This window comes from Scylla paramamosain, chromosome 7 (assembly GCF_035594125.1).
Source record: "Scylla paramamosain isolate STU-SP2022 chromosome 7, ASM3559412v1, whole genome shotgun sequence".
NCBI lineage: Eukaryota > Metazoa > Arthropoda > Malacostraca > Decapoda > Portunidae > Scylla > Scylla paramamosain.
The window spans coordinates 6,102,501-6,125,447 of NC_087157.1; the positions used below are offsets into that span (position 1 = coordinate 6,102,501).

At 46.5% G+C, this 22,947-nt stretch overlaps 1 protein-coding gene across 6 annotated transcripts in view; it reads left to right on the forward strand.

The window, feature by feature from the left end:
* LOC135101956 (uncharacterized) overlaps nucleotides 1-21,686 on the forward strand; it is a 40,425-nt gene extending 18,739 nt beyond the window's left edge. For 3 of the 6 annotated variants that reach the window (XM_064006407.1, XM_064006412.1, XM_064006408.1), the window contains 23 exons: nucleotides 6,273-6,475; nucleotides 6,818-6,955; nucleotides 7,114-7,350; nucleotides 7,863-7,931; nucleotides 8,351-8,564; nucleotides 9,231-9,413; nucleotides 9,611-9,837; nucleotides 10,134-10,628; nucleotides 10,999-11,144; nucleotides 11,347-11,601; nucleotides 11,917-12,026; nucleotides 12,410-12,581; nucleotides 12,936-13,171; nucleotides 13,516-13,706; nucleotides 13,953-14,101; nucleotides 14,208-14,463; nucleotides 14,767-14,985; nucleotides 15,704-15,899; nucleotides 15,999-16,087; nucleotides 16,496-16,710; nucleotides 16,842-17,226; nucleotides 17,771-18,241; nucleotides 18,537-21,686. In XM_064006407.1, coding sequence (XP_063862477.1) covers nucleotides 6,273-6,475; nucleotides 6,818-6,955; nucleotides 7,114-7,350; nucleotides 7,863-7,931; nucleotides 8,351-8,564; nucleotides 9,231-9,413; nucleotides 9,611-9,837; nucleotides 10,134-10,628; nucleotides 10,999-11,144; nucleotides 11,347-11,601; nucleotides 11,917-12,026; nucleotides 12,410-12,581; nucleotides 12,936-13,171; nucleotides 13,516-13,706; nucleotides 13,953-14,101; nucleotides 14,208-14,463; nucleotides 14,767-14,985; nucleotides 15,704-15,899; nucleotides 15,999-16,087; nucleotides 16,496-16,710; nucleotides 16,842-17,226; nucleotides 17,771-18,241; nucleotides 18,537-20,843 — 7,163 coding nt within the window. In that variant the 3' untranslated portion in view covers nucleotides 20,844-21,686. The remainder of the gene's footprint in view (nucleotides 1-6,272; nucleotides 6,476-6,817; nucleotides 6,956-7,113; nucleotides 7,351-7,862; nucleotides 7,932-8,350; nucleotides 8,565-9,230; nucleotides 9,414-9,610; nucleotides 9,838-10,133; nucleotides 10,629-10,998; nucleotides 11,145-11,346; nucleotides 11,602-11,916; nucleotides 12,027-12,409; nucleotides 12,582-12,935; nucleotides 13,172-13,515; nucleotides 13,707-13,952; nucleotides 14,102-14,207; nucleotides 14,464-14,766; nucleotides 14,986-15,703; nucleotides 15,900-15,998; nucleotides 16,088-16,495; nucleotides 16,711-16,841; nucleotides 17,227-17,770; nucleotides 18,242-18,536) is intronic. The other 3 variants (XM_064006409.1, XM_064006410.1, XM_064006411.1) reach the window with 3 other exon arrangements.
* Nucleotides 21,687-22,947: the final 1,261 nt, after the last annotated feature.

Genomic DNA, 22,947 nt, shown 5'->3' on the forward strand with positions numbered 1-22,947 from the left:
AGGGCGTGGCGAGGTGGTGGAGAGGTGGGGCCCTGTGCCCGTAATCATGTGTCGTGCGTCACCTCCATCACCAGGCACCGCGGCACCAAGATAACGCCTCCAAATACTGATGCACGGATCACCACCGCGCCGGTCAGCGGGTATCGATGGGTTTCCCCGAGGCGCGCCCCTGTGACTCACTGCCTACGTTTGGCAGCAAGGAGCAGGGGGGGCGGGGAGGGGAAGCGGGGGGAACTGAGGCTGCCGCAGCGAGTTGGAATCTAGAGTTCTGAATATACACTTGGTGGATGGCGGCAGGCGACGGCTGGGGATGATTATCTGCGTCAGGCATAGGAGACCTACAAGATCTGCTGCCTCCATTTGGCAGCTGTCCCCCTCACTCCCCTACTGCAGGAAGAACCTTTTGCAGAATCATGCAGCCACATGTCCTACGGCCGGCAGCCATGTGTCTCATTCAGCCACCCTCCGTTTCCCTCCCCCCACCAGACACCAAGTTGCCATCCAAGAAATCGGTACAAATGTGCAAGTGCCAACAAATCACAATTTATATTCGACATGAAGTGCCGCCCTGGTCCGAGGGCAAGGCGCCGCCACCACACCAGCGTGAATCTGGCAGGAACCTTCTCACTTCACCACTCACGTCAGTCACCGTGTCTGTCACCGTCAAGTTCTCCTCTGCACTGATGGTCATGAAGTGTCAACGCGGAAACCCAGTAGAGTCCTCAGATTATTCACATTGCCCTTTGCTTGCCAATCAGCAGGATACAGTAAACCAGCTCAGTGAGGGAAACCCCACAATGAAGAAAACTGTCAAGGTTGGTGTTCCCTGCCGCCACTCACGGGGGACAGGCGGCAGCACTCCTTTTGCCTCCATTCTTATCCTGGTAGTGCTTTCCTGCACACTGTATCGTCACCCTTTACATAAACAGGGCTGTGCTCGTGCCAGCCGCAGCGTGATGATCAACTTAGGAGTTTCTTTGACATCTCTCTCTCTCTCTCTCTCTCTCTCTCTCTCTCTCGCTCTCTCTCTCTCTCTCTCTCTCATCTCTCTCTCTCTCTCTCTCTCTCTATATATATATATATATATATATATATATATATATATATATATATATATATATATATATATATATTTCCTGCCTATCTAAAGTTTTTAAGTCTATCCTCAACAGGAAGATTCTTAAACATCTATCACTTCACAAACTTCTATCTGATCGCCAGTATGGGTTCCGTCAAGGCCGCTCTACTGGTGATCTTCTGGCTTTCCTTACTGAGTCTTGGTCATCCTCTTTTAGAGATTTTGGTGAAACTTTTGCTGTTGCCTTGGACATATCAAAAGCTTTTGTTAGAGTCTGGCACAAAGCTTTGATTTCCAAACTACCCTCCTACGGTTTCTATCCTTCTCTCTGTAACTTCATCTCAAGTTTCCTTTCTGACCGTTCTATTGCTGCTGTGGTAGACGGTCACTGTTCTTCTCCTAAATCTATTAACAGTGGTGTTCCTCAGGGTTCTGTCCTGTCACCAACTCTCTTCTTATTACTCATTAATGATCTTCTAAACCAAACTTCTTGTCCTATCCACTCCTACGCTGATGATACCACCCTGCACTTTTCCACGTCTTTTCATAGACGTCCAAACCTTCAGGAGGTAAACATATCACGCAGGGAAGCCACAGAACCCCTGACTTCTGATCTTTCTAAAATTTCTGATTGGGGCAGAGCAAACTTGGTATTGTTCAATGCCTCAAAAACTCAATTCCTCCATCTATCAACTCGACACAATCTTCCAGACAACTATCCCTTCTTCTTCAATGACCCTCAACTGTCCCCCTCTTCTACACTGAACATCCTCGGTCTGTCCTTTACTTATAATCTGAACTGGAAACTTCACATCTCATCTCTAGCTAAAACAGCTTCTATGAAGTTAGGTGTTCTGAGACGTCTCCGCCAGTTTTTCTCACCCCCCCAGGTGCTAACTCTGTACAAGGGCCTTATCCGTCCATGTATGGAGTATGCTTCACATGTCTGGGGGGGTTCCACTCATACTGCTCTTCTAGACAGGGTGGAATCAAAAGCTTTTCATCTCATCAACTCCTCTCCTCTAACTGACTGTCTTCAGCCTCTCTCTCACCGCCGCAATGTTGCATATCTAGCTGTCTTCTACCGCTATTTTCATGCTAACTGCTCTTCTGATCCTGCTAACTGCATGCCTCCCCTCCTTCTGCGGCCTCGCTGCACAAGACTTTCTTCTTTCTCTCACCCCTATTCTGTCCACCTCTCTAACGCAAGAGTTAACCAGTATTCTCAATCATTCATCCCTTTCTCTGGTAAACTCTGGAACTCCCTGCCTGCTTCTGTATTTCCACCTTCCTATGACTTGAATTCCTTCAAGAGGGAGGTTTCAAGACACTTATCCACCAATTTTTGACCACTGCCTTGACCCTTTTACGGGACTGGCATTTCAGTGGGCATTTTTTTTATTGATTTTTGTTGCCCTTGGCCAGTGTCCTTCTTACATATAAAAAAAAAAAAAAATATATATATATATATATATATATATATATATATATATATATATATATATATATATATATATATATATATATATATATATATATATATATATATATATATATATATATATATTGTAAATCTAATTCATTCGTGACATCAATGGTGATAAGTTAATTTCAATCTATATTTGCGAAGATTTGTTTTTACGCGGGTGTGCGAGGAACTTTCAACGCGTGAATATATTCTGAACGATTGCTTTCGCTGGGAAAATAAGCCAACTACGTACAGGAGTTGGGGTTCGTGGTACAGACAAAGGGCAATGCACACGGAAGGGTCTCGAACTACTGATCAGAACACAGCAGACAAACTCTACTTGCTCAGCTGCCCTCGCCCACAGGAATCATTAACTTGTGTAATCATTTCCTTGTCTTACCCACCACATCCTATTGCCTTACATTTCGACTCCCCATCTCCTCCCCCTTTCTTTCTTTCCTCCACCGCATCCCTTCAGATCTCACCTCAGACCATGCTTCCCCTCACCCTCACCTTAGCTTCCCTTCCCTCGTGTGACAGCTGGTAGCCCCCATTCTATTTTTACCACATAAAGCGGTCCCCACCCCCTATGTGATGTCATAAGGTAAGCACCACCGGCCTCCCCCCAAACACGACCCTTCCTTCCTTCCTTCCCACTCACTCTCTCTACCAACTCCCTCCTACTCTTATTATTTTTCATGTGCTCTCGAAGACCTCTTCGCCAGCTGAGTGTGGGACGTGGTGGATTGTTCTCCCTTGCTCACCTCCACTCTTCTTACTTACTTCTCTTCCTACGTCTCTTTCTTTTCATTTTCCACATTCCTCCTCCTCCTCCTCCTCCTCCTCCTCCTCCTCCTTCTCTTCCATTCTCACTACTGCCATTATCTACACTGTCTTACTTTGTATTACATCGCTTTCAACACTCTCTCTCTCTCTCTCTCTCTCTCTCTCTCTCTCTCTCTCTCTCTCTCTCTCTCTCTCTCTCTCTCTCTCTCTCTCTCTCTCTCTCTCTCTCTCTCTCTCTCTCTCTATATATATATATATATATATATATATATATATATATATATATATATATATATATATATATATATATATATATATATATATATATATATATATATATATATATATATATATACACACTTTAACCATTTTCTTTTTTATTATTATTTCCATTAACCTAATTATAATTTGCCCATTATCTTTGTAGATTTGCCTTTCTTTCTTATTTTTTTTATTTCCCTGCTTCCCATTTCTTCATTCAAGTGTGTCTGCCTTCCCCTTTTCCATCCTCCTTCCCTCCTCCCTTCTATCCTTCCTCTTTCATTCTTTTTTTTCCCTTCCAACTCCATTCAAACTGTCCTACTTCTTCCTTTCTTACTCAGCCCTTTTTTTTTATATATGCCCCGACTCTCTCTCTCTCTCTCTCTCTCTCTCTCTCTCTCTCTCTCTCTCTCTCTCTCTCTCTCTCTCTCTCTCTGTTGCGCAATCCCTTAATCCCTTCCCCTTTTTCCTCTCCATGCCTTCTCCTCTTCTTCTTCCTCCAACCTTTTTTCCTTCCTCCTTCTCTCTTCTTCTGCTAGTTATATATACGAGTACATTCTACTTCGTGCTGAATTCCTGACTTTTTTTTTTTTTTTGTCCTGTGAACGCATTTGCTGTAGGTGGAAGATGGCCAGTATTAATTTTCATTTTAATAGTTACGTAATTCATTTTAAGTGGATATTTAGTTCAATTTCTTTTTTTTTCTTTTTTGTTATTTCGTCTTGTGTTCTTTTTTACTTCTCGTTTTTCTTTTTGTTTTTGTTTACGTTGTGTTAGTTCGTGCACATATATACTTTTCTCCCATCCCATCCTCACTCTGTTTTTGTTTGTTTTTCCTTCATTTTCATTTTTGTTGGTTTCGTCATCCACTCCGCTGTAACCTTCCATTTACTTACTTTATTTATTTAGTCTAAATGTCTTCATCTCTCTCTCTCTCTCTCTCTCTCTCTCTCTCTCTCTCTCTCTCTCTCTCTCTCTCTCTCTCTCTCTCTCTCTCTCTCTCTCTTCTCGTCCTTCACCAGTTCCTCATGCATTCGTTTCTTTTTCCATCCCTTCTCTCCCTCTTCCTCATCCTTTCCCTTCCAATCTTCATCCGCTCTCTTCCTCCTCTTCTCCCCTCATTTCCCTACTCTTCCCCTCCCCTCCCCTCGCAGTCACTTGGCGAGGTTAGGGTAAAACTCTCTTTCAGATATAACTAGGCGAGGGAGGAGAGGGGAGGCTGGGGAGAGGGTAGGTGAAAGGAGGTTGGGGAGAGGGGAAGTGAGGGGAAGTTGGGGAGGGGAGGATGGGGAAGGGGAAGGGTTTATTCAGGTGTTGTGTTGGAGTTTCCAACGTTCCCCCCCTCCCCCTCATACTGCCAGAGAGAGAGAGAGAGAGAGAGAGAGAGAGAGAGAGAGAGAGAGAGAGAGAGAGAGAGAGAGAGAATCTTAAGCACCAGTCACGGGGAAGGAATGAACCTTCAAAAACTGTTTCCTCAAAGTGTTTTAAATGCTCGGAAGGGAAAGGCGAGTGTGTGGTGGTGGTGGTGGTGGTGGTGGTGGTGGTAGCGGCCAGGTGTGTGATGGAAAGTGTCCAGCATAACAAGGTGTGGTATGTGGCACCTATGATGTAGCGAGAGTGTGCACAGTTATTGATGGAGGCCAGCTGTGTGTGTGTGTGTGTGTGTGTGTGTGTGTGTGTGTGTGTGTGTGTGTGTGTAGAAAGAGTGAGGAGAAAGGTAGTGTTGGGTAAGGAAAACATTCTCTCTCTCTCTCTCTCTCTCTCTCTCTCTCTCTCTCTCTCTCTCTCTCTCTCTCTCTCTCTCTCTCTCTCTCTCTCTCTTCCGCCTATTCCCCCAAATATTCGCGTCGTATCCCTGCCTAGAGTCATAAGGTCTCTGTCTCGCGTGCCGTCACCCCACCCCTGCCTCGGCTGTGCCCCTGACAGATCTAACACCATCTTGGCTTTGGGCGAAGCTGAGAACCCATTCACGTCGCCGGAACATAACTGTCTGGATTATTTACTGTTGCCGGAGCGTTAAGGAACAGTGTGGCATCAGCTCCGATAACCCATAATGAGCATGTGTGAAGACAAGGTTTCGAAGTACAACATGGAGAGAGAGAGAGAGAGAGAGAGAGAGAGAGAGAGAGAGAGAGAGAGAGAGAGAGAGAGAGAGAGAGAGAGAGAGAGAGAGAGAGAGATCTTACGATTTTAACTAATTGAATTTCGTGAAATCGAGATTTTTTTCTATCTCTAACGTTACGATCTAACTGTTAGCGCTGGTAATATCAGACGTTTTGGTAAAGCACCAATAAAAAAAATGGGTCATGCATCACGCTGACAGTGACACTTAAAAAGCTGGACTCGTTGAGGGATTGAGTCAGCGACAAGATCACTTGGAGCACCACGTCGTGTTACGAAACCTGCCGCTGCTCCTGCCAGTGCTGCTGTTGTTCTTGTCGCTGCTGGTGTTGCTGCTGTTGCTACCTCTGCTACTCCTGTAATGGACAAGACCCATCGCACTCATGTTCTGACCAAATTTTACGTTTTATTTTGTATTTTTTTCTTATTGTTTCTTTTCAAGTATACCTCCGACAATATTATTCTCCACTGTACGTCATTTATTCCCTCTCATTACCTTCATCTTTGCTCATCTTGTTCATTATTGCTTCTCTTCTCACACCTGCCTGCCTTCCACAGGTGAGCTGCTGGAGCTGCCAGAGTCCCCCGTGAGGCGGCATTCGACCACTGAACGGGACCTGCGCGCTGCCACCCTCGACCGGGAACCCCCAACCCAGGCACACGACAAGGAGAAGAAGGGTCACCGCTCAGCATGGGGCATGGTAGGTCATCTGAGGCCAAGGTGGACCAACTGGGGACGAGGTGGACCAGCTGGGATCAAGGTGGGTCAGCCGGGGCTCAGGCAGGTCAGGGTAGTGGGTCAGTGAGGGTGGCGGGTCATGTTTGAAGCAATACGAGTAGTGCACAGACTAGGACCGTCAGAGGGTCGGTTTGATATTAAGGTGAGGTCACGTGTCGTTGCTCCGCTCAGGTCAGTCAGTGTCCTCCCTCACTGTAGTACGTACGTATGATTATATAGTACATTACACGACTCGCATGAACAGGCTTTTGTTGTTTGCACGTCTATAGCTTAGGATTTCTTATTTGTGAGTACGTATAGTATGTTTTCAAGAAAAGTAGAGTATTTCTTTCCCTGACAGAGGTGACATCCTCTCTTCCAACAGGTAAAGAACATGATCAGCACGCGGAGGGACAGCGTGAGAAAAAAGTCCACGTTCGCACATCGGAAATCGACGGTGGAGCGTCCAGGCCGCGGCCACCCCGGAGTGGCTGTCGAGGTGGCGGCCGCGTCAGATCCAGAGGTGAGAGTGTTTGCCGGGGACTGATGTGTGGTACGTCACTCTACATGATACTGTAATTACTGCTGCTACTACTCTTACTACTAGACGAGTTAGTTTTACATAAATTGACATGACCCCCCCTGGATGTAATCTTAACTGCACCTCGCCATGCCGCACAGGATTACGAGGTGGACTACGACGGTCAGGCAGGGGAGACGGTGGACCCCGGAGGCTCCACCTGTTTCGCTACGGACGGCAGCGAGGGGGAGTGGGAGGTTGGTGGCGTGTGGGTGGGGCCCCGTGAGGAGGAGGTGCCCGCTCTGCCCAGCCCCACCACGAGCCTGGGTGTGCGCCGCGCCAAGCCGCAGCTCACCATCACCGTGCCCTCCAGCGAGGACCTCAGTCATGTGCAGCAGGTAGGCAGCTCCTCAAATGCTGACGACTTTTTTCACCTTCACCTTAGAACGGCGCCGTATGATCCTGCGTCGCCAAATGGGCAATCAGTCAACCAATATTTCTTCCCCTCACTCTCCTTTACATAGCAATAAGAACATCCAGATAAACCTTGTGAAGTTAGTAACCTTAATTAGCTTATTCAGCCGTCCTTTACCTTTATCCCTTCCTTCGTTCCTTTACCCCACTACCAGCCAGACGGCCTTCCCTGGACCCTTCTATTAACAACCCTCAAGGTTCCACTGCTCTTCAACCCAGTGGCCGCTCCTTCACTTCATCCCAAGAAGCTTTCCTTCCATCCATCCTGTCTTTAAGAATGGTTGATAAAGGAAGACTCGTATTCTTAAAACCATGAGAAAAATAAATAGAAAAGGTGATTCTAATACTGTCCATCTGTTACTGGCCTCTTGACACTCCCAGGATGGCCTTGGGTCTTCCTGAGGGACCTTTGTTTACGAGTGTTCTCCATACGCAGGTCAGAGAGAAGCCACGCCCTCCCCCGAGATCTCCAGAGGTCCGTCGTAGGAAGAATTCGCCCTCCCAGGTATATCAATCAATCAATCAATCTATCTATCTATCTATCTATCTATCTATCTATCTATCTATCTATCTATCTATCTATCTATCTATCTATCTATATATATATATATATATATATATATATATATATATATATATATATATATATATATATATATATATATATATATATATATATATATATATATATATATATATATATATATACACTGAAAATTCTGAAAATGTACAGTAGATTGGGGAGGCTTAACGCAAAACTATGGTTAATTTAGTGAATGTCTAGTTGTGTGTGTGTGTGTGTGTGTGTGTGAATTTTAGTTCTCAAAATACCAGTTAATAAAGTGTAGGAGACATAATTAATTCCTTACTAAGATCACTCGTGTATTGTTTTTCTCCCCACCTCCTGCACTGCGCCTTCCGTAGCTGGACCCTCGGACGCCCCTCCTCCTCCCCAGGACGCCTCCCTCTCCACGCCGCGCCTCCCACTGGACCAAAGTGAAGAAGGCGTTCCTGACGGGCCAGCAGCACCAGCACATCAAGGCGGAGCTCGTACAGGCGGCGGGCTCCTCCTCCTTGCCGCCCTCCCCCAGCAAGAAGACCACTACCTTCCACTTCGACGCTCCTCCCGACCACTTATGTGAGTCTTTATGCGTGTGTGTGTGTGTGTGTGTTAGTATTTAGCGTATGCTATTTCCTTGGGGCTTGAATAAGGTTAGTGACTTTCGTGTTTTTTTTTTTTTTTTTGTGGCAATTCACATGAAACAAAATACTAATGAGATGCGCAAGGTAGCAAAAAAAAAAAAGGTAATAGTACAAACAAACATTTAAAGAAATATATATATGCTTAGTACAATTAGTGTGCTTTGTGTGTTAAACGTTGAGGCCATAAGTAGATGCACAGTAATTGTTTATAGAGTAGCTTGTGTGCTTGAGGTTGAAACTATATGCAGATGCCAGTTATTAATATATTTATGCTCTCTCTACTGAGAAAATATCTACTCTGGGAATTCTAGAAATCACTGTCGCTTTGAGGAGGATAGTAGTAGTAATGGTAGACAGTAGTAGTAATATATAGTAATGGTAAAAATAGTGGTAGTAGTATCAGTAGAAATATTGGTAAAAGCCTTAGTTGTAGAAATAATGGTAAAAGCAGTAGTAGTAGTAGTAGTAGTAGTAGTAGTTGTTGTAGTAGTAGTAGTAGTAGAAGTAGCAGTAGTCGTAGAAGTAGTAGTAGTAGTAGTAGTAGTAGTAGTAGTGGTAGTAGCAGTATAACTACAGCAATAATGCTTCTCCTCTTTCGTAGCCTTGTCGTATCTGGCGCATCACCTGCACGCTCTTCTCCCAGGTGTGGGCGCCTCCGCCTTGGACGACTCCAGCTCCCCAAGTATGTCCCTGGAGGCCTCCCCCGACACCCTCGCCTCCCACAGCCACAGCACCTCCACGCCCTCGCCCCAACCTCATCCCACTCCCTCCCCGCAGCCCTCCGGTGAGCAGTGCCGCGCGCACACACACACACACACAAACACACACACACACACACACACACACACACACACACACACACACACACACGTATGCAGAGAGAGAGAGAGAGAGAGAGAGAGAGAGAGAGAGAGAGAGAGAGAGAGAGAGAGAGAGAGAGAGAGAGAGAGAGAGTCGTTACGTGGGGTTTCTCTTCGTCAGGGGTGCAAAGGAACCTTGCTGACCTGCAGAAGAGCCTGAGCGGGGAGTTCAACCGCCGCTTGCAAGAATGGGAGAAGTTGAAGGGCGGGACAAGTCAAGGAGGTCCCGTCCCTGCACCCTTGCCAGGAGCTTCTGCTGGCGCAGTCCATCCCGAGGAGAACTTGCCTCACGAGTTTCGCAAGAAGCTTCATGAGTGGGAGAAGATGAAGGAGCGGGAGCGGGAACGAGTATGTGACTTTTCAGGACCCTCCGCCCAGCCATCCCGGCACCGCTTCGTCTTACCCTCGTCCTCCTTGCTCTTTTAAAACCTATTCATTTACTAAATTTTACTGAAAAGAAAGCTGAATTTATATCAGTCCAGAGTAACTGTTACTAATTAACCCACCTTTCATTTTTACTTATTGGCGTTTTGAGCGGTAGGAATGTGAATCTCTGTGAATAATTTTGTTCTGGTTGCTATATTTGTCATTAATAACACTGACTGCACCACACATGTGCATCTGTCACGTGACTGTCGCCACAGGGCAAACCCGATCTCCCGAGGGGGCAGGAAGATGTGAAGACCAAAGTGCACGGCGAGGACGACCTCCCCGCTGATTTTAGGAAGAAACTGACCGAATGGGAGATCCGCAAGGCCTTGGTGGGCAAAAGTCAGCAGAACGTGGAGGAGCTGCAGAAGAATCTCGGTGAGGAATTCAATCGCAAAATGGCTGAGTGGGAGAGGATCAAGGCCTCAGCCTCTCACGGCCACATCAAGACTGCGGCAAGTCACCTGCAAGTAAAACCTTCAGCCTCCGTCAGCTGCATACAGGCCAAGCCCATTGCTCCTCCGCCTCCGGTGCCACACAAATCTGGCAGCATATCCGGTCAGGGTCAGATAAAATGTTCAGCCTCCACGAGTCAGGTGTTGGCGAAGGCGTCCATGGCAGGCCCCGCTGCCAGCCCCAGACTGGACAGGAAGGGATCCGGCCACAAGATCAAGAAGAGCAAGTCCAGCAAGACTGAGAAAGGTCCTGTGGTAAGTTCAGAAGCTGTGATGGTCACGCCTTTCCAGTACCTATATCTTACCTTGATCCACCGCAGACCATAATGTGATAAGGTAGTTGTAGTTTTGTTACTGCTTACTGGTACAGTGCATAAGAACTGTTTGACTGGCTGACTGACTTGCCAATTGACTGACTGACTGACTGACTGACTAACTAAAATACTGTCTTAAAAATTATACTTGTACACACGTACTCAAGTAACCATCACTACATACAGTGAACAAACCACCTTTTGTTACACAGCAGTGTCATCACACTGAGGACGCGTGTTTATATCAATGCATTGTGAATTTTGCTCTAGGATTTTCTTGAGAACAATAACTGATCTTTGTTTTTTGGAAGCTGCAGAGCAAGGCAGAGAGCGGCAACAAGGGACGGGACAAATCAGATAAGGAGCTTCAGTGGTTAGAGAAGGAGTTGCTGAAGGTGGAGAGGGAAAAGCAGCGGCTAGAAAGGGAGAAGGAGAAGTTCCTCGAGAGGCAAGCAAGGTGAGGGGTGGCTTGGAGTAATGAAAGATTATTAGAAGTATTGATAGCCTAAGGCACCGATAGTCTTTCTTCTCTTTCCTTTATAAATATATACATTTCTCAGTCACTCTCTCCTTTCCTCTCAGTACACACTCACCACACGTCTCCTTTAACTCACCCAGTCTGTGCTTCCTTCTAAACCTTCCCTCACTTTTAACACCAGGCTGGAGAAGATGCGGCAGGCGATGGCTCGAGGCGGCCCGGCCAAGAAGAAAGAAATCTACATCAAGACCTCAACGGGGGAGTTCCGCTTCGAGGGCATCAGCCAGACGTTCACCAAGAGGCTGTACGAGTGGGAGGAGCGGCGCGGCATCCGACCCGAGTCATCCACCATTGCGCTGCTCGATCCGAACTATAAAGCACCGGAGAAGGAAGTACAGGAGAAACCCAAAAGTCCAGAGCTCGTCCGTCTGGTTAGGTGAGAGAGAGAGAGAGAGAGAGAGAGAGAGAGAGAGAGAGAGAGAGAGAGAGAGAGAGAGAGAGAGAGAGAGAGATTTACTAAATTTTCAAAGTACTGTTTTTATAATGAGTCTGAAGGTCATGCCACTTTTTATTTGATTGTTATTTTATCTTTTTTTTATGTTCACCTTATTAAAACACATTCACATTAATGGATGCTGATTCTTTATGATTCAATTTGAAGGCGATTTCTTATTGCATCATCTACCACCACCACCAACAATAACAACAACACCAGCACAAACATCACCACCAACACCTTTCTTCACCGTAGGTCGAAGTCCGAGTCTTCGATGGTGGCGGATCTGGTGGGCCCAACGCTACACTCTCGCGCCTCCAGCCTCTCCCTCGGCGAGAGAGACACGGATGAGCCAGTTCTGCAGGGTGGGTGGCGCTCCGTGGACAAAATCGAAAGGGGAAAATTTAGTATTATTTTATTATCTATTTATTTATTAGCTATCAATTTATTATTATTAGTTTATAATCATAATTTATAATTATTATTTTATTTTATTTTATTATTTTTGTGGAGTTGAGGAACGAGATAAGAAAAAAGCAGAGAGAAAAATAAAACTTTAAATTATGATTCATATGTATGATTTCAAATATTATTGCCACGGTAAAGTGCGAGAAAAGGGAAGGTGGAGAAGGAGAAATGCGTAAGAGGAACTGGAGGGAAATGACAGAAAATTATATCATTATAATAATTCACAATGGCTTGGTAATCACTCCTCTCTTCCTCCGCCTGTGCCCACTGCGGCGGACAGCTGAGAACAAGGCAGCCAGCGAGCCCACCCTGGCGGCGGAGGACCCGGGCTCTCCGAAGGTGGCAATGCTGGTGCAACTGGAGGAGGTAGTAGACGACCCCGCCGCCCTTCACGACCCCGCCACGCCTTACGCTCCGGCAGAAATCACCAGAAACATCGACTCCTCCGGAAGGTGAGTTTTCTCTGTGGGATCAACAAAGCCAGTCCTCACCACCTCATAACAGACGTAGTGGGAGATGCTCAACTGAAAAATAGGTGGTCAGTGTTTTCTTTTTATAGATATTTTTTTTTTAATGGATTATCTCGCAGTATAAAACACAAAGATGCTGGAACTTACCGGTAACTGCGAAGAAAATGTTGCTAAAATGTATTGTGCCAACGTGTACACGAGAATTTTGTTGGCCACGAAAATTGTTTTCTTCCCTATATCTAATCCCTGACTCTTTGTTTTCCTTTCCTCAACCTCTCTTCTCTTAGCTCCTTACACATGCATTCTCCTTACACTCGTCTCATTCTTCTCCCTTAGCGAGGAGGATGTGACGCGACGGCGACGTGCAGACGACGACGATGACCTGGCCACCAACTTGCAGAGGAACGACAGCGGCCGAGGCCACGGGTCATACCGCTCGTTGCTGCACGAGAACATGAGTCTACTGGACAAACTCCGCCAGCAGGAGGACCTCTGCCGTGCACTCGAGACTCAGATGGGGGACATCGACTCCAAGATGGACAACGTGGCTGACCAGCACCTCAAAACTTTGGGTGAGGGAGCGGGGTATGAGAGGGGAAAGAATGGTTCATCTTGCAGGGCTTATTATTAATGTTTTATTTCCTGAAGGTTATATTGGTGACATTCCTGTAGCAGTGTGATAGCAGCCAGTGGTAGCTCATGAAATACAACTTCACAGTTACCGCTAGTTAGAAAAAAAGTTACAAAAACTTATCAGATTCTTTCCACTGCTCAAGCTCAAAGAGAAAATTTAAAGAAAAGCATAAGTCTAATTATTTTCACCAAAAAATAGTTTTCGTATCCCCTGTGATAGCTAAGGACACCCTCATCGTCTCGCCGCATCTTTACCTTTACCTTTCTTGCACGCGTCCTACAGAGAAGCTACACCGCCAAGTGACCATCATGAAGGACTCCAGCACCACCTCTCACGACCCAGAGGGCGGCGCCTCCAGTGGCGGCTCTGAGGATGCTGAGGCCAACCAGCGTCTCATCAACCAACTCAAGTCCCGCATCGTGGAGCTGGAGATGCGGGGCGACCATCTCATGAACGAGAAGGAACAGCTGGAGGTAAGGAAGATGAGGAGGTGGTGATGGCGGTAGTGGAAGTGTAACTCATTTGCAAGTAATTCATATCAATGTATCGCAAACTGAGATTGCTTAGAGATGTGAGGATAGAAATATTTGTGATTCCCTCGCTGAGTGTCGAAACAGAAGCGGCAGTTGCACGAATAAATCATCCATTCTGACATTCGTTGCCTCCTGATCGTGATACATCATTTATTTTACGTGCAATATATTCACCCTCCTCTCCAGCGCGCTTTTAAGCTGCACAAGGACCACGAAACCGAGATCGCTGAGTCCTTGGTGGAGAGGATCCGTGAACTGCAGAACGCCGGGGCCGAGGTCAACATTCAGACCGTCCAGTGCCCGAGCAGTGACCTTACAACATCCCAGGAAGGAAGGTGAGAGTTCATCTTTCCCTGACCATGACAATGCTGAAATCATTCTTAGGAAGTTGTCTTGTTTGTGTTGGTCGTAATCGAAATCATGTGTGTTTGTATGTTATAGCGTTGCCGTGGACGAACCAGTACCTGAAGGATTACATAAGCAAGTCGAGAGCAAGGAGGAAGCTGAAAAAATGTCTCTTCCGGATATGGAAAAGGAAAGAGAGAAGAGAAGGAAGACTTCGCGAGAGGCGTCAGGAGGGGAAGCGGTCGAGTCAGGGAGGCGTGAGAGTCGAACACGAGAACATCGAAAAGTCAAGAAGGTTCCCTCCAAGAAGGTGCAGAAGCTTCACAACCTCACTGGTGACTTGCTCTTCCAGGTGAGAGAAAAAGAGTACGGCTTGGGTGGGACAGCTTTAGTTATAGGAAAGAGAGGCATGGAAGAGCAAACAAGAAAGAGTGTGGCGGGAGTGAGTATTCTGAGACAAGATAGGGAGGACAAGGCAAAATAGAGGATATTCATGTTCGAAATTCAATGAATGATCAGTAAACCAACCAATAGTACTTTACGTAATACTGACCTGGGTCTTACTCTTAAAACTTTTTTTCTGACATCCGTACGCGAGTGTATGTACTTTAATATTAACCTGGATCATGAATGTTGTCTACCTGTGTGTCTGTAGGCCAAGCGGCTGGAGCAAGCACTGGTGTCCAAACATAATTTGGATCGACGCGGGGCCAGCGGGCCTTCCCTGCCCGTCGCTTACAAACAGAGGAGTCTTCGGGGGCGTTCCTCTTTACGTCTAGCAGGAGACACTGCCACCCCCCCACGGCGAGGGAGGAACACCCCCTCTCGCACCTGGTCCTCCATCGAGGCGATCACTTTTCCTGCTGATTCCCAGGTGAGTCTTTGAAGCCACACCACCCCCAGGTAACACAGGCCACACCACCCCCAGGTAACACAGGCCACACCACCCCCAGGTAACACAGGCCACACCACCCCCAGGTAACACAGGCAACACCACTCCCAGGTAACACAGGCCACACCACTCCCAGATAACATGAATGATTTGCATATGAGTTTTTTTTTTTTTTAGCCGCTTAATTAACAGTCCAAGGGAACAACTAAAAAATGTTGCACTTGAAATTGCATCAACAACACAATACTTAGGTTATTTCAATGTGATAATTAAAAATCTAGTGTCTGTCCAGTAAACAGTAATCATTGTTAACATTTGCGGTGTTGTTTTCATGTGATTCATCGTCTGATACAGTGATTCTCAACCAGAGGTAAATTTATCCCTTGGGGTAAAAAAAATTACGTGGCAGGAGCTAAATAACTGATGTACCTGATAAGTGAATAATAATTCAATTAATTTCATTTTGTAGAATAGAGAGGGAATGATTAGTGTGTGTGTGTGTGTGTGTGTGTGTGTGTGTGTGTGTGTGTGCGCGCGCACGCTTGGGAGAGGGAGTAGGGGAAGGAAGGGAGAGTGTATGGAAGTAAGGGGATGATGGAAAAATACATCAAGCCGAGAGGCTTAATGATGTTGGAAATGTTGAGAATCCCTGGTCTAATGTGAAACGGTCCTGTTGGCATCTGTTCCCGTCTTTCTCCAGGGAGCCGGTGAGGCGGAGGGCGGCGCCAGGCAGGAGTCAGAGGAAGGCGATGTGATGACGAGCAGGAGTCTCAAAGGCCAGTCATCCATGGGCTCGTATTCCGGTGATCCGCAGGAGCTCCTGGCCATGAACGCTGAGCTCAGTCGAATGGCAAAGGAACTTCGGCTTGAAATGATGCAGATGTGGAGCTTCAGAGGTGAGGGACGCGCAGTGCACTGGGTGGGTAGAGCTGGTAGACATGACTTTATCAACATGTCAATGACAATTACAGAATGTAACACACTTTCATTCGCAGATTCCACTTCTCCTGAGTCGGTGACGTCAGAGCCCATGTCGGTGCCCGACATGGAGCCTTTGACAGTGCACGATATAGAAGAAGATACGGTAAGGATTTCAGAAGTTTAAAAAGCTTGAGAGAGATCTCCTATAATCCCCTGTAGCAGTGTTAATAGTATGACGAGATTTGTGGCGTAGGGCGTTGGGTGGAGTGTTAGGTTAGGTGTCTCTCCGCAGGGTGTGGCAGGAAGTGGAGAGACGTGGAGTTTGGTCTTCGTCATGGGGATTTGTTGAGTTTTTGTTCACGTCACATTACTGCATGCTGTTTTCTTTATGGGCAAGTGAATGAAACTCATATTAGCCACAGTAGGAGTAGAAATTTCCCATCACCTTTCTTGCACTGTTTGAGCAAAGTTGCCTGTATGGGTTCGCCAAAAAACTGAGACGCCTTCTCATTTTCCTGAGTGAGCGGTAGAATAGCAACTTCTCGTTGAACCTTGCTGTGTTCCTTCCCAGACTGAAAAGGACCGGTTAGTAGCGGAAGCCAACGAGGTTTTCCAGAGCATCGCCATGTTACACAAGGATAGTCCCCCGCCCTCGCCCCACGTCGCTAGGTCACCTTCCAGCCGATCCCGTAAGTCACCCACCAATGCGCCACACGCTAAGCTCCGAGATGCAGTTGTGCTGGATGAAAAGCGGAGCCGCCGCGGCGCTGAAGACAAGGATCGCAGGTAAGGGTTCTTGAGCGTTCCAGAGTTGATGCCACCGCTAGTGTTTAGTGTTCGAGTACACGATTTCGATTTTTTTTTTTCTAGCGCATGAATGACACACTGCATCCTTAAAAATTCTTCGCTATTGACAGGTCTAACAATAAAACGCCGTCCAGAAAGAACTCTTACCGAAAGCAGCAGCGGAATAACCTTGAGGAAGACGAGGAGGAGGAGCAACTGGAGAAACAGCCGGACATCAGTGTATTCGGTGCCACGCTGGGAGAGTTACTCCTGCGCACACAGCACCATCACGAGGAGGAGGAGGAAGAGGAGGATGAGGAGGAGGAAGAGGAGGAGGAGGAAGAGGAAGACGAAGATGAAGAAGAAGAGGAGGAGGAGGAGGAAGAGGAAGAAGAACACAGACGTTGGGAGGGACAACGAAGACGCTCCTCTGACGGACTGTCCACGGTGACCTCAGGACCCTCCCGCTCCCACTCTCCGTCGCCCAGCATTGCCTCCAGCGCCGCCGAGGCCGAGGTGAGTAAATCTTAAGTCACGGGAGGGTAGAGGCATGTGGTGACCATTGATGATAGCACGGAAGTCATGCAGTTTACTTCTCTCTCTCAGAGAACATAGATTAAATTGGATAAAAAAAAAAATCGTATTTCGCGCATTATTAGACAAGAACATCAATCAATATTTTTTGTAACTATTTCGTGTTTTTGTTACCTGAGGATTACCGATTTTTTTTCTCACAAGATGATGGTTTTTATCCAATCTTGTGTTCCATTGTATATTTAATTACCGGCGCATCTCGTGTTCGTGCTTCAGCAAACCACCCGCTTGTCTCTTCTCTTAATACCATCTCAGAACAAGACACTACTTAACTCTTAACAGAAGTGTTACAATTGCACCTCCTCCTCCTCCTTTGTCGAAGTCAGCTTTCAGAGTGACACATATCACTATAAAAATAGTGAGTTAAGACTGGTAGAATGATTATACAGCACCACATTGTAAAGGACTTTCGTCGGTGTAAATCGGTAAGTGAAGATGAGTTAATGTTGAATTCGTATCCCGCCAGTCTTCCTCGCGTGTGGACGAGGACGAGGACAGCATCTCCCTGCCAGGCACGTGGAAGACCGCCACCACCTCCACCACGCGCTCCGGAGAACACATCCTCTCCTCCAGTTTTGAGTGGGAGGAGGAGGATGCCGAGGAAAGAAAGAAACCTAGAGCGAGGTGGAGAGCTGTGCTGGAAGACACAGAAGATGAAGTGGAGGAACAGAGACCAAGAGGAAGGTGGAAGGCCGTGGTAGATGATGTGAATGATGACACTGTGGTACTGAAGCCCAAACGAAGATGGAAAGCAGTGGTAGACGAAGAGGAGGAAGAGGAAGAAGAAGAAGACGGTAAAGAAACTCCTACGCCCCAGAAGACACCGGAGGCAGACCAAGACGACTGCACTGACTTTGTGACTGAGGTGACAGTGATCCTTCCCTCAGCTCGGCGCGCCACCAGAGACCTGAAGACCCGCCGCATCTCCGACACTCAGGTAAGACAGGTCAAGGCCACGTACACTGTACATACTCAGGTATTTATCATGAACGAAGTTTAACCTTATGTAAGTGTGTCTCTTACTTGAAATGATGTGTTGATATTTGAAATGGACTCCAAATACCCACAGCTGTCTCTAGACCGGTCACATATCATTGCGCAATGATAATGCATCTCAAGTAGTCAAGTAGAAACATATTATGCTCAACTGTCATCGAATGCACTGTTAATGTTTTAAGAACGCAGAACACTTCATTTATATGACTATTTTTCGTATTTTTTTTTTTCCGTAGGTAGAATACGAAAGCTTTGGACAAGAGAACAAGGACGAATGCTTCGCTAACACGTTTAGTAAATCAGTGCATGAAGATGAGGCGCTGGAGAGGAGAAAACTGGGAAGACCGGAGATGGCCAAACTTTCTTACGTCCCAAAGGGCGCTTCATGGCGAGATGAAGATTTGCCCTCTGCTGTGGCCACCAACACTCACCAGATGCCTGACAAATCTCCTGATGTCTTTGTACCCACAAAACGAACCATTTTTACTGTTCAAGGAGGAAATAGAAACCCTGATCAAGCCCGTGCAACCCCCACCTTTGTAGAGAGCCAGGATGAAGAGCAAGAGGGCGGTAGGGGTGTCTGGCGAAGAAGTCAGAGTCATCCTGAAAATGTCTCAGAAGCAATAATTCAGAAGCCCACTCGGCATCTCAAAGAGAAAAAATCCAATGATAATGTGAACGGCCACCACAACAGCTCGCCCGTGACTAAAGCCAAGACTAGAAAATTATGTCCAGCTCCCGATGTGGTGGCTCAGTTGACCAAGCAACTCCATCAAATTTCTTCACCTAACGAGCCTAAAGCGGAAGTCAAGCACGAGGAGCCCGATAGAGAGGGTACTTCTTCTCAGAAGGAAAATTGCCAGACAATAAGTAACACTACCAAGGAACAAACTGAAACTGAAGTCAAGTCAACAGATACACAGAAGCCAAACAAAGTTGCTGAAGTGTGTGCCGAGAAGACGCCCTCCCACCTCCCTCCACCTCAGCCCCTCACTACTGCCGCCATCACCACTGCACTCCTCCAGACACCCACGGCAACTAGTCCTCCCATCGAATCCAAAAGAAAGGTCTTGGAGGCCGTCAATGAAGGTGTTCCTGCTGTCCGTAACATCATACAAAAGTTCAACAAGCGCATCACGGAAAACCAGGAATTATTAGGAAGCCCTTTCCGGTCGCCACCCAGCAGCCCGCCATGGCAGTCACCTCGGTCTCAAAGAAAGATTTTGGGTGATTTAAATTCGTGCCAAGTAGGAGCGGATAACAAATTTCCTTCAAAGAATGGACAAGCTACTAATGAATCGTCTCAATCAACGACTGTTAATGCGTCCAGCGGTGTGCTCAAGTCCCAGAGTACTTCTGTTATCGTCTCCCACCCAGCAGAGTTACCACCAAAGGTTCAGCGATCAGCGAGTGGTTCCTGTGTGCAGGCGGACAAATCCATTAGCAGCGAAGTTAAAGTCACCGTCTCGGGGGGATTGGTTGCTTCACCACAACTGTCCAGGTGCAGGGGTGCGAGCCCTGGCGAAGCGTTCAACTGCTCTTCCAGCGTGAGCCCCGCCCTCACGCCAGCCCCCACAGACCTTGACACTTCCTGTGACTTGGAATTTTCAACTGACGATACTGGACAGCCTCATGAGCGGCTGACGGCCCCCTTGAGGCCTGAAAGGCGTAGTCCTGCAGCCCATATTCGTGCACTCAGAATTAAAAAAGCAAAGGAAGAGTTCCTCGCTCGTGGAGCAGGCCTACCAACCACTGACCATGGTTCAGGCGACACAAACGAAACAGTAAAGCTTAGACACAGAAGTGGCACAGCCAGCACGGAGGGCAGCTGGAGAGAATCTGATGAGCTCTGTGCAGCAGCACCGTCCCCTACCCCGACAGAAGGGAGTAGTCACGAGAAGGAGGAAACTCGCGACAAACCACCAAGAGTCGCTTCTCGAAGACGAAACATTCCAAAGAAAGAGTCATTCCGCAGACAGAGTGCTGGTTGCCTGCTAGAGGAGTCTGCATCGGCCAAGCACTCTTCACAGGTTGTCAAGTCTTCATCGTCAGGAGTGCTGGCCAACGTTAAGAGACACTCAAGAATCTCCATCGACTCCCAGTCCCCTGATCGACGAAAAGATTCCGTTGATCAATCCGGTGAACAAGCGAGGACGCCTCTTGGAATATTCAAGTTGTTCCGACGTAATCGAAGTAAAGATAAGCGGGACATGCCCTCAGTACAAAAGCTATGCCGTCAAAGTCTGGTGGTAGACTTTGCTAACGGTAGAGGCCGAACCCAAAGTGCTTCTCCTCAACCGCCCCCTGAACCCCATCTCAGGGCCCTGCCCGAGGTGGAAGGCGAAGAGGCTCCGGAGGCTGCTGCTCGGTCCTCGAAGACGCTGCCACGAGGAAGTTCCATGGATACTGTCTCTCTGGCACCCTCTCGCTCTTGCCCGTCGTCTCCTGTTGCCCCTCACCGCTCTCGAACTGCCAACTGGCTGGCTCGGGGCCGTCAGATATTCAAGAGCCGCTCTCCTTCGCCGGGGAAAAAGACTCGGTGACATTCGCCCCATTGTTTATGTGGATCAGTCAGTATGTCGCCAAGACTGGTGTTTCGCTGCTGCCAGTCACGCGATGCTTGAGTGCACAGCGCGGATGGCTGAAATAATCCTCTGAGGTGTGGGAAGCCATCATCATACACACGAGAATCACATCCCACCCTCACACTGCAGGTGTGACTAGTGACAGCTATCCACACGAAGAGGAGAGAGCAATATAATAAGAGCGAAAGCCTGAAATAAAGATATACAAGAATGTGACTGCAGCAGAGCCCACGGGACAAATGCTTGAGAGTAGATCTACAATAACCTTTCCTTAAAAATGGAATGGATTCAGGAAACATTCGACAACATAGCAAACATTGTCGAAACTTTCCAATGTCAGATTGCTTGAAACTCTGGAGACCTGTCTCAACCGGATAATTCAAACGAAAACCTGGTGGCATCTGGTGACTGCAAGAAAACAGGTACAAGAAGACTCGTAGACGTATGTGAATGGCACGTGCCAAAACTTTTGTGAACAGTAATATGATAATGGCACAAAAGTCTTTTTTTTTTTATGCTACTCTGAGGCTTACACCCCAACCATGGGCGTAGTGACGGGTGTGTTGCTCTCCAGGGGCTTTAGTGCATCTGATGGCACGGATGCAAATAATACTTGATACTGTGACATGTACTGTACAGTACGTACACTAATAATGCTAAAAGGACGGCGGCAAATCTGTCTCGCCCTATATGTGTTGTCTTATCAGAGCTTTGGATCAGCGCGGCAAGCTGCATCGTCAGCCTGAAACTTTGTGCTAGGAATAATTATTCATATTGTTAATATAATTCCTTTTCTACGTACCTGGTATATATGTAGCCTTAAACAAATAGTTGTTAAGATAATAGGAGAGAATAGGGTGGAATCACTATCCTGAATTAAAACAAGAATAACATAGGGTTGTAGTGGGAAATTACCGTCTAGACAAGTCATATAATGTATTAAATAGTGAAAAGGATGGGCAGGGAAGAGGTAAGAGACAGTCAAGAGGAGAATGATTGCTAGAGAAAGAAGCTATACAGGATATCTGTTGGGGAAGAAACAAGTGTTAATAATGGCAGGAGAAAGGAAAGTGTTAGGTTGATAGATAAGAGATGAGTGTACGAGTATAACTTGTGAACATGTTGCAAAATAGTGTTACTGGAGAGAGAGAGAGAGAGAGAGAGAGAGAGAGAGAGAGAGAGAGAGAGAGAGAGAGAGAGAGAGATGCGAGGCGACGTTCTTTTTCATCTTCCTCATTGGCACCAGCTGGAGTCAACACAGAACCCGGGAGGTGACAGAACACGCACGTGAAGTTTATCGATGGCAACATGGAAGACCAGCAGGACAAAGGAAGAGAAGGTAATAGGTAAGTGTTGGTAAAAGTAAACGTAACAAAAAACCTTATCTGCTAAAGTATTGTGTAATATGAGTGTTTGACATGTATATTTTATTTATTGAGTCTGTGTGACTGTGATTTTTTAAATTATATATATATATATATATATATATATATATATATATATATATATATATATATATATATATATATATATATATATATATATATATATATATATATATATATATATATATATATATATATATATATATATATATATATATGTGTGTGTGTGTGTGTGTGTGTGTGTGTGTGTGTGTGTGCATGGTCCACTAAGGTCCAAGTTTCTAAAGAAGAGATAAAATTATTAACTAAATCTAAAGAAGTGCCTTGACTTGAAACCTCCCTCTTGAAAGAATTCAAGTAGTGGGAAAAGGGAAATGCAGGAACAGGGAGTTCTAATATACCAGTGAAAGAGATGAAAGACTGTGAATACTGGTTTACTGTTACATTATGGAGGAGGACAGAACATACAAAGTCTAGTGCAGCGAGGTCGAGGGAGGAGGGAAGGTATGTAGTTACTTGTGAAACTCAGGGCGGAGGAAAGGGATATTTGAAGAATGTCGCCTGGAAGGAGCCAAAGTGTGCATTAATACGATTTGTTGTTTCAACAACCACAGATGCACTCTTACGAATTCATATTTAGGGAAATTAATAATCCTTCAACTGTGGACTATCAGAGG